Source organism: Mya arenaria, chromosome 13, assembly GCF_026914265.1.
Source record: "Mya arenaria isolate MELC-2E11 chromosome 13, ASM2691426v1".
Classification (NCBI taxonomy): Eukaryota; Metazoa; Mollusca; class Bivalvia; order Myida; family Myidae; genus Mya; species Mya arenaria.
Window position 1 is genome coordinate 49,676,883 of NC_069134.1, and position 10,835 is coordinate 49,687,717.

The window sequence follows — 10,835 nt, forward strand, 5'->3', positions numbered from 1 at the left end:
AAGATGCTAAGTATGGCAACTTTCAAGTACGTAAGCAAAACTGAGGGGTGTTCTAGAATACCGTAGACAAATGCAATTTCTTCCGCTTTCTATGAAAGTTGTTATGTATACTCAAATTACATGCATAAATAAACTTGAATGGTTTAGGAGTTCAAAACGTATTTATGAACACATCATTTTTAGCATTATGTTAGCAGATATGAGGGGTGTCCTAGAATACTGCAGACAAATGTCATTCCTTCCGTTTTCTATGAAACTTGTGCTATATACTCAATTTACATGCATAAACAAATTTGAATGGTTAAAAACGTTTTTATGAACACATCATTACGAGCATAATGTTAGCACATATGAGGGCTGTCCTTGAGTAGCGTCGACAAATGCGATTTCTTTCGCTTTTTATAAAACGTGTACTTGGTATCTAATTAAAATACATAAATAGTTTTGAATGGTTTTGGAGTTAAAAATGTTTATATGAACATATCATTATGGGCATTATGTACCGGCGCACAAAATGAAATCGTGTTTTGTATCAAATTGGTTTTAGTTTGGTGTTCTTTTATAGCGGTACGTTTTACATACATGAATGATGTTATAAAATGTACAAAGATGCATAAAGTACTTGAAAGGAGTTTTTCGCAAATATTGACTACAACAACCCATCAGCCTTATTTATTTATTTATTTATTTATTTATTTATTTATTTATTTATTTATTTATTTATTTATTTATTTATTTATTTATTTATTTATTTATTTATTTATTTATTCATCACTCGCTCGCTGGCTGGCTGGCTGGCTGGCTGGCTGGCTGGCTGGCTGGCTCGCTGGCTCGCTCGCTGGCTGGCTGGCTGGCTGGCTGGCTGGCTGGCTGGCTGTATGAACGCAGTTACAAAAGTCTATTTCTCACCGACCTTTTACTCCTTTGCAATAGCTTATGTCTGCAATATTCTGTGACACCCCTCGTTCAAGAATGTGTGAATACTGGTGATGCGTACACAGCATTTTAACGCAATTATATAGGCAGACTGAATTTTAGTTGGTTCTAACTGAGGTCAAGTCAAGGTTACAAGTTGTTTATCGCTCGTCGGTGTTTATATTGGCTCATACTTCTTTGCTATATAATCAATTCGCCCTAAAGGTCAAGCTGTCTTTCGAACCAAGACGCTGTTCAGACAAAGTATGTTTCAGATTTAGCAATTAGTTTGTACTGCCATTTAAAAAAAAGACCACGCCCTTTCCCACCCTAGCTTAAGCTTAATATATAAACATATTTGCTTGTTTTATAAGTATTTGCTTAGAAATACCATATAATGATGATGATTGTATTGCAGTGTCCCCTTCTGCTGTTTTGTTCGAATATTTTCAGTTATGCCATTTCAATTAAATCAACGATTGACGCAAACCGTAGACGCTGGTAAACTATTTCAGAACATCAATGTATGCAACGTCTAATCAAAATGTCGCTAGATGCATCATCTACACATCACCCAAGACCGGCGAGACTCCATAACAGTATAGTTATCCGTGTTCTTACGTTTAGCTTCACAGACATTGTATTACAAACCGTTGTGTACGGTTCAGTGAAATAGGATATACTGGTTGGAAATCATCTCTAGCGAGTATATCTTCGCGCTGAATTGCCCATTCAAATGCAATGCTTTGAAAATAGTGTTTAAAATAACATTTGAATGATTACACATGTACGCTAATAATACAAATTGAATATTTTTTTATGTTAGAAATATAAATCATTGTCATTGTAATTACCGAGACATGTATATAAAAAACATAACGAAGGTTCTATCAGGTAGTTCATGTTTTGTCTGGAATTAATCCCGATCCTAAAAATACAGTTTGTAAAATATAATGAGCGTCTTAACAATGATTGTGAACTATATTGCGAAATTCAACGGAGGTTAATGGCGTACATGACTAGCATTTTCAATCGTGCCTTTATGTAATTGCTTCAATATATAAATACATTACTTTTTCACGCAAATTGTTCATGTCGTGACAAACCTTAATCGTTAGCAAGCTCTAGATATAACATTCCAATTAGTTTTAATTAAAGACACTTCATTATTAATTCCTGAAAGTCTTGAATTAATTAACCGCAACTGAAATTAAATCGCTGTAATGGATATCTTTCTTCCATTGAATAATTTAGAACGAATCTAATTAATAATGAAAAATGAATCTTGTAAGAAACTATTTTTGCGTCTTTTATTCATTAACAACAAATATGAAGAAAAAAATCCGAACGACAACAGAAATGCTAATAAGATTACCAAACAAATTTAGAAATCTCTGTTGCTGGAACAAAAATAGTCATTATGCCAGAATTAATAGTTATGTAACAGAAACAACAACAACAGTCTCACTAAGTCAATCCGTCATACTCTGTCCACATTTATTAAATGTTTCCAGATATGTGCGTTATTCGTCCTCTCTTTTTCTCCCAGTTATTGTTTTCAACACAATAAACGCCACGGTTAATATTGTTTTCCTTCTTCACGATGAGTTAAATGAGAATCCATCTGTATAACAGTTAAGGCTGAGTCAAAATTTACTTTTAAAGCACACCTATTTCCCGACTTCAGCAATGTCAAGCAACTCTGGTAATGAGTCATCGCTATCTTGGACCACGTCGATTTTATCGCCACTTTTTAGGACAATGTCAAAATGTGCAATGTTGAAACAATACCGCTTTGTATTGTCTGCGCACATTTCGTGAAGTTTAACGACCAAATCAGCGCTTTTGGAGGAACAATCTCTACAAGAATCGTTTTTACCAAGGTTCGAATCTCCATTGAAGTACATCTGAGTTATCAAAATGTCAAAACCTGGTTTGACAACGCGAAAATGAATATGCGCTGGTCGGAAAAGCGTTTTCGTTGGATCTGTCGAGTATTTACCAGGTCTTAATGTAAGAAACGCAAAGTGGCCACTTTGACCACTGAACATATGACCACGGCATTTGTCTTTAAAGAGATAGTGTCCACCAAAGTCTGCTTGCCATACTTCGATTCGCGCGTCCGGAATAGGTTTGCAGCTTTCGTCTAATACACGCCCTTCGACGAGGAGATGACGTTGACCATGAAACGCGCGATCTCGGTCGCAAATTTGACGTCGGAGTGGAGGATCGGGATAATAATACGGCCCTAGCACGTCCGGTGTCGTCGGCTTACAAACATCTATTCTCCGTGAATAACACACCGACACGCTCCAAAATGCCAGAATTAAAATAATTATGTTCATTGTCAATACGATAAAATTAACTCTTTAAAATATATGGAAGAGAATCTATCAAATTTGAATTTTGTCCAGTAAAATGATCCGTTAAAGTGTATTCACGTTTGCCATCATTTCACTTTTTAATATTTACACTTGCTGTCACGATCCTCGACCAAGATCGATTCAGGGTCTACTAAATTGACAAAATACTTTTCAAAAAGTTTGTTTTCCTCTTCAAAAGAACCCTCATTAAAGACAATTCTATCCCTTCTCTCTGGCAATGACAACCTTCGAGCGTCGTTCTCCAAGCTTTTCTGCTTGCGTTCTGCTCTCCAAGAATAATCCCCTAGGAATTGGTCGCCACAGAAATGCAAATAGAGCGCGCTACTCTTCTATAGGATAGTGCTCGAGATTGCTAGGTATTATTTTCTTCGAGGAATCTAAGATGTCAGAAAGCGTGGAATGTTCATGCTTCACTTGTTTTGTAGTTTTTGAGACGTGGTCAGTTTCCCTGGGTTGACAGTAAACTCGCTTGAGCGAAGACTTCGTTCAGTTCAAATATAATTTCTGAAATATCCTGACAATTAATTATTCTTTTTTCAGTTGTCATCAATTCATTGTTTATCAACATTTGTGATGCAAACATAGAACCCTATTCTTTTGTTGCAGGACGTTCTTGGCAATGCAATTTATAAACTTGATAGGAGAGTTACAAATAAATCAAAACATTCCAAAATATAAAGCAGTACGAATACTCAAATAAAAAACAAGCTATTCCTTAAATATAATAACATTTTCCCCATGATACCCTGACAAAAGTTTGTATCAATTAGCGGTCGGTCCTTTTTGCTCAACCAATATCTCAGAGATCTCACATCTGTTGACGTTTGTCCAATTAATAAGTAACGACCACAACTTGGACAGACAGTAATTACCAATTTGTACAGCCTTAGTGTGTTTAGCGAAAAAACGTTCCGGTCAGCATTTCCACCATTTCGTGAGACCATGCTTTGGTATGTTCATAATAACCTTAGTATGACGACAATGAACTGTCATTAATTACAACTGGCATACTCTGGATTCTAGTCTTCACGTACGATGTTGTTATTTCTAACAATTTTACACAATGTATAACTTTGAGAACATGCAGAATAAATGTATAGATGTAAAGATATCTCCCATTGACCCTTTCAAACTAATATTTTGAGGACTTGAAAACTAATGCAATATTTAGTTCGGCCAACTATTTAGTTAAGTACCTCAAAGGAAATATTTGAGTGAAAGTACTTCTGATTTTACTTGTATTCAAGTATAATGAAGAATATTTCCCAGGACAGGAAAACTGAGACAACATGATGTTATTTCAAATTGTTGTAGGTCGACCATGATAACGGTTTGTAAACTGCCAAGAGCACTTACAACTACTTGAAAACAATTTCAAAAATGCTATAACACTTGCAGTTAATATATGTACAATGACATTGAACGGATTTTCTGACAAGCGCGTGTGTGTTCTTCGGCAGAAAATAGCAACAATGAGGGTTTGATATGAAAGGGAATTATGTTAGCATTTTTACACTTGTAAAAGTGCTCGGAAAAGGTATGTAAAAAACTCACATTCAAGAGGGTTATATGGCTCAAGAATATAGTTCTTGACATGTTTAATTCAAACTGTCTTTGATGTCTGATTTATCTTGGTTGGACTGAAATAGAAATATTGGTTTTATAACAAGTTTTCACGTTACTACCGTGAATAGGCCTAGTGCATGAATATGTTGAAACGGATATAATACTTATTTTATTTGCTTTAGCGGAGGAAATATGTCTGAGGGTATCCATCCCCATTAAATAAAGGGCTCGGTTGTCCCAGTTATTATCCGTCAAAATAAGCATTACTATTTCCCTGTAAGTTTTGTTGTTTTGTGAAAGTTGGCAATTATTATTGGATGAATATTTTGTAAATGGCGGACTTCAAACGCCCGATTGATTTTCCACATTAATTTTGCGTTTTGAATGAGGTTCTTACAGTAGTGTGCTTAAACCAGCATCGGTAAATATGCTAAAACATTCCGTAACATCCATGCCATTTTAATCTTTGTACAGACGATAAAGGTACCGATGGAAACTAGGATACATATCGGGTTGTACATACCTCGTTCGTAAAATTTGATCGGTCCAACACAAACTTCCAGAAATAACCGCTATAAACGTGAATGTTGATGATAACCGTACTGAGCTGATACGTTAAAAACGGACCAATTGATCAGATTTGTTTTTTAAAATTAACAATGTTGTAAACGGTATTATTGTTACCTTTTATCTTCATTGCTCCGAGAGTTTGATGAACGCACCTGTTAACTTCGGCTCTTCTTACAAATACTTAAAGAACGGTTTGAGCTGTCCTAAATAAATCAATGCACACTTACATATTTCACCTTCAAGTTTAAAAGTTAACAAACATGTCGTAATCAATGTTGTGAACTCAAACAAGGTTCTGAACAGTCGACCCAATGTATGATAGTTTATATCTATTCAATACATGGTAGCATCGTATTATGCATGGAATATGTAATTATATTTTTTATTTGTATGTGTTTTTTTATTCTCCATTTTGTACTTGTTTTCCATAATTGGTAGCCTTGGTGCCATACTTATTCTATGGTCGTAGCGGGTCAGTTGCTGCTCCTAATTCAAATACAACAATGCTATCTTGGATAAACTCATTGTATTCAGGCATATATTAGTAATAAGTTTGCATTTCAAAATACACTACAACAGTTGAAACAACAAGGACAAGTCCAGACGCCTAAGATTTTACCCAAATCCATTCGGAACACCTCGGCTATTTTCGACCGTAAAGAGTTTACAATGTCATAAATCTTCACATTTAACTACGCTGCAAGTAGATAGCGTATTTATTTTAATTTAACAGTTAAACTTTATGACTTTACTCTCTTTACGTTTCGGAATCTTAATTATCTATGCAATTATACACTCTACTGGTAATAAAATTAAATTTAGATATTCAAAATACACGTAAAAACGCGGCAATTAATTAATACTTTCATTTAAAATTTTACGAAGTTCTTCTACTGATGTACCGGCATATATCCGAGGTTGTTTTTGATGGAAAATAACCGAGGTGTTCCGAATGAAACCAAATCCTGATTTAAAGTACAAGCTAGATCAAGGCCAAACAAACAGCAAACAGAGAAATAACGCTTACGACGCAGTGAATTATATTTTAACTTATAATACATGTATTACAGTAGGATATTGTTTTACCATTAATACCATTTGCAATAAAGCACTTTACATCAAACTGTTTTATCCTAAATTTGACTTTCAAGACTTCAAGGCAGATCAACACGACAACATCTCTAAATATTTATAAAACCCCATTGGAACTGCCATTTGTGTAAAGCAGCTATCGGGCGCTAGAAACAATTGTTACACGTTACCGAAGGAAGTTACAAAGGAAGAAAAATAAGGTCTAACATCAACAACTACGCACGACTTTAAGCCCTACCCCCCCCCCTAAAATAAATAAATAAATAAATAAATAAATAAATAAATAAATAAATAAATAAATGAATGAATGAATGAATGAATGAATGAATGAATGAATGAATGAATGAATGAATGAATGAATGAATGAATGAATGAATGAATGAATGAATGAATGAATGAATGAATGAATGAATGAACGAACGAACGAACGAGCAGCAGCAGCAGCAACAACAACAACAACAACAACAACAAAGTCAACAACAACAATAATAACAATAATAATAATAATAGTAATAATAATAACAATAATAATAATAATAATAATAATAATAATAATAATAATAATAATAATAATAATAATCAATTAATTAATCAGTCAGTCAATCAGTCAGTCAGTCAGTCAGTCAGTCAGTCAGTCAGTCAGTCAGTCAGTCAGTCAGTTAGTCATTCATTCAGTCAGTCAGTCAGTCAGACAGTCAGTCAATCAATCAATAACAAAAAATAGTTATGAAATAAATCATAGATGAAATAATTTAAAAGAAAGAAAAATAAAAAGACTTTTAAATGAACACAATAAAAAATGCAATGAATGGAACTTTCCTACTAGAATATGATTTATCCTATGATGACATTATACGGAAATATCGTATCATACAAGTTTATGCCTATGAATGATATTCATAAAATTCCCTTCAAACAAGCCTTCCTAATACTCATGTTACTGCCTTATTTTAAGTAACAAACCAATCACAGAAGCCAATAAAATGTAATACATACTCTGAATGTCGTATGGATTCTAATAAAATACTATCGAATTAGTTACGCCGCTAAGAGTTAGTTTCATAATCATCATGTTCGGTTTTTAAAAGTCTCCTCGAGTAAAATCAAACCCAATACATAATTGGCAAAACGCAGTATACAATAACATTTTGAAATAAGCCTCCTGATGACGCTGCGAATTACGACTTCAGTCAATTCTTCTGTTGCGCAGACCGTAACAAAAGTGGTCAACATCTGTTAATACTTATTTACAAGTATGTTTATGGACTGTGTTTGTTTCAACTAACGTTGGGAAATGTTCGGCAACTGGATTCACCCCTGTGGCTCCAATTATAGTGTTCGTATGCGACTCATATAGTGTGTCTGTCTTGATTGAATAAAATAGATAACATATAAATAGCGATATTGGTTAGACTTAAAGTATTACACCAATTTGGCGATAATCACGTTTTACTCTTTTTGTTAAATACGAGCATGTTTGGTCAACACTAGATTCAGCATAAAAAAATCAATTTAGAAGTTAGACTTAAGGACGTTATTCTTGGGACTCGGAATTATTTATGCATAGTATACTTTACTGCCAATCATTTTAAACTAAGATATACTGATTACACTTTAAAACACTAAAATTAATTTATTACTCATTTTAAAAAGTTTAGAAACTACTTCTACAGATCTAGATGTACCGGCATACATCCGAGGTTAGTTTCGATGGAATATGGCCGAGGAGTTCCGAATGCAAATTTAAAAGTTAACGTAGGCATGGTCTAAAGAGACTCATCACTGGGTACTTATACAATGTAGCTGTACCTCTGACACGAAGTATCTGAGTACTGTTACGTGAAATTTCGTACCCAAAAGAACGTGTCGTAACGTACAATTTAAGTAATAGTGAATGGACTTCAATAAATGTATTTTTCCACTTCGCTCCATGCACTTAACAGGTCTAAATAAGAAAATTGAGGTGTTTATGCACTTTTGTAATCGATTTGGTACGGAGGAAAATGTTTCTACCAAAACACTATATTTAATCAGCGATGAACATATCTTTATTTCGTCGATGATTTCTTTGGATATTTTCCCACAACTAAACATGTGCACATGCATTCAGTTGTAATCAGATTCGACATACTAAATGTAGTAGTTTTATATTATTTATCAGAATGAAACATGTATTAATTGACTTCTATAGTACCGCGCAAATAAAACCAAACCCGAGAAAGCTAGCTGTTCCCTGTGCCATTTCACTCATAACTAAAAATCATAACTCGTAATGTAACAAACGGCAACAATAATACACCGCATTCAAATTTAATATCACGAAACATTCCGCACCATGACGTTATTCAAACATATCATTTTCATCATTTGGTCGCTGCGAAGGCTTGCAATTCTGCGTGGTCACGACCTAGGAAAACGACATGAATACTTGTAACATGCACACATGCAAGCTGAAGAAAGACAGCAGTTTGCAATTACAATATTTGTGAAACATTTCAATATCTGAAACGAAAGTGGTTTGTGTAGCCTTTGCCTTTGACCCGTCGACTCCAAACTCAGTGGGCGACAGCTTAATAGCGATTGTGAAACTGTTTTCAAAAGAGGTACGTTTGAAGACATTCGTTTATGTTCGACCTTTACCAGACTCAAAATATGGTAAATAATAAATTTATACATCCTTACAATTTGCGTGAATTTTACTAGTACACAAGTATGATCTTTCCCACGACAGGAAAATTGATGGTATTTAAAATGATTCTTTGTCGACAATGAAAACGGTTAGAACACTTACACCTTCTTGAAAATAATTTCAAAATTGCTATAACTCTTGCTGAATATAAATAAGCAATAATATTGAAAGAATTTCCTGACAAGTGCGTGTCTGTGTACTTCACTGGAAATTACAAAAAATAAGGGTATTGTTGATTTGAAATATTGTAAAGGATTGTTCTTAATTTCTGCCATGAATGCTCTTAACAGCACGATGATCTAAGACTTACAGAAACGCATTTCGTGACACATTACGTAGTAAAAAACACAGAGATTACATAAATATATAGGCCTCATCAAAACTGTCCAGACATGTAATAACTCGGCGCATAACATAACACCGAGAACCAAATTAAAATAGCGTTTAAATCAAGTCCTACTCTGGATTTCGTTCGTTTTCCTAGGTGTGTATGTTTATAGCGTTATTTTAATGTACAATCATAGTCTGGAAGAGACATCTATCGGAAGCACGAAAAAGTCAAATATAATTGATCGTAACCTAGCTGCTATGGGCTTACTGAACAATATAGACATAACATATGACATAAAAGAGTTGTGAATAGATGCTACAGATGCACAAGATATTGTAATGTAATTGGCTATGCATATTTGCCAAACTCTTCTTACATTTTATAATATTCAACATGATTTATCCAGTTAGTATATTAAAATACTGCCTGCGTTTGTTGTCAACAGTAACTTTCATTGGCCGCGAAAATACATTACTTTTTCCCCTACCTGCAATAATAGTTGTGTTGCATACACCGGTCAGTGGCTTTACAATAGCTCATGGTTATGGTTTAATGTACTTACGTTAAACTCTCTTAATTATGTCATTCCATTTAGTAATTTCACGTTGTAATTGAAACACGGAAGTAAAAACAGTTTGTTTTGGGGCGGCCTCTTTTACTGGAATAATCTCTATTCGTAAAACATGCTTTATAGGTAAAATGCTCTACCTCTGTAATACAAGGTTAAGTTAAACCATTACTTTAAGTTGTTAACGTCACGGTGGATCACGCTTACGTGACCGGAGTACGTATCATAGGGATTTCGTCCGGATTCCGTACGTGGCACTTGATTTGATGTGGCGGAGGACTACAATCTACGGATTTTCCGCAAGGCTGCTGATTGGATGAGATTGGCCATTTTGGATTTTCCGGGTTTCTGATTGGTTTTGGGGCAAATGATTGCCATGTCCTCATCACCAAGTATCAAGGCGCGGGAAAGTATAAATACAAGACCGCGCAGCTTTCACAACTTTTCGGCCATATTGGAAAACTTAACTTTCAAATCTTTTCATACAAGTTTATTTAACAAGAAAGAGAGCCACCCTGCAGCAAGGTAAATATTATATTATATCATTATAGATAATAGATAAAAGGAACGTTATCATTAAAAGAACATTTACTCTTTAATCAAAGTAATATTATTATAGTATCATATTTGTTTGCAAGGATTTATATTTCTTTATGAGTAAATAAAAGTTATTACACATGTCACGATCGTTGGTCCTGTATCTAGTAAATTTAAATGTCA

At 34.3% G+C, this 10,835-nt stretch overlaps 1 protein-coding gene across 1 annotated transcript; it reads right to left on the reverse strand.

The window, feature by feature from the left end:
* Positions 1-2,211: 2,211 nt before the first annotated feature.
* On the reverse strand, positions 2,212-3,571 carry LOC128214612 (protocatechuate 3,4-dioxygenase beta chain-like). Its single transcript, XM_052921176.1, has one exon. The coding sequence runs from the start codon at positions 3,258-3,260 to the stop codon at positions 2,586-2,588; it is 675 nt and encodes a 224-aa protein (XP_052777136.1). The 5' UTR covers positions 3,261-3,571; the 3' UTR covers positions 2,212-2,585.
* Between the last annotated feature and the right edge of the window lie 7,264 nt (positions 3,572-10,835).

Excerpts from the sequence above, each read along its gene's own strand:
- LOC128214612 (XM_052921176.1), bottom strand. The coding sequence starts at position 3,260 with ATGAACATAATTATTTTAATTCTGGCATTTTGGAGCGTGTCGGTGTGT.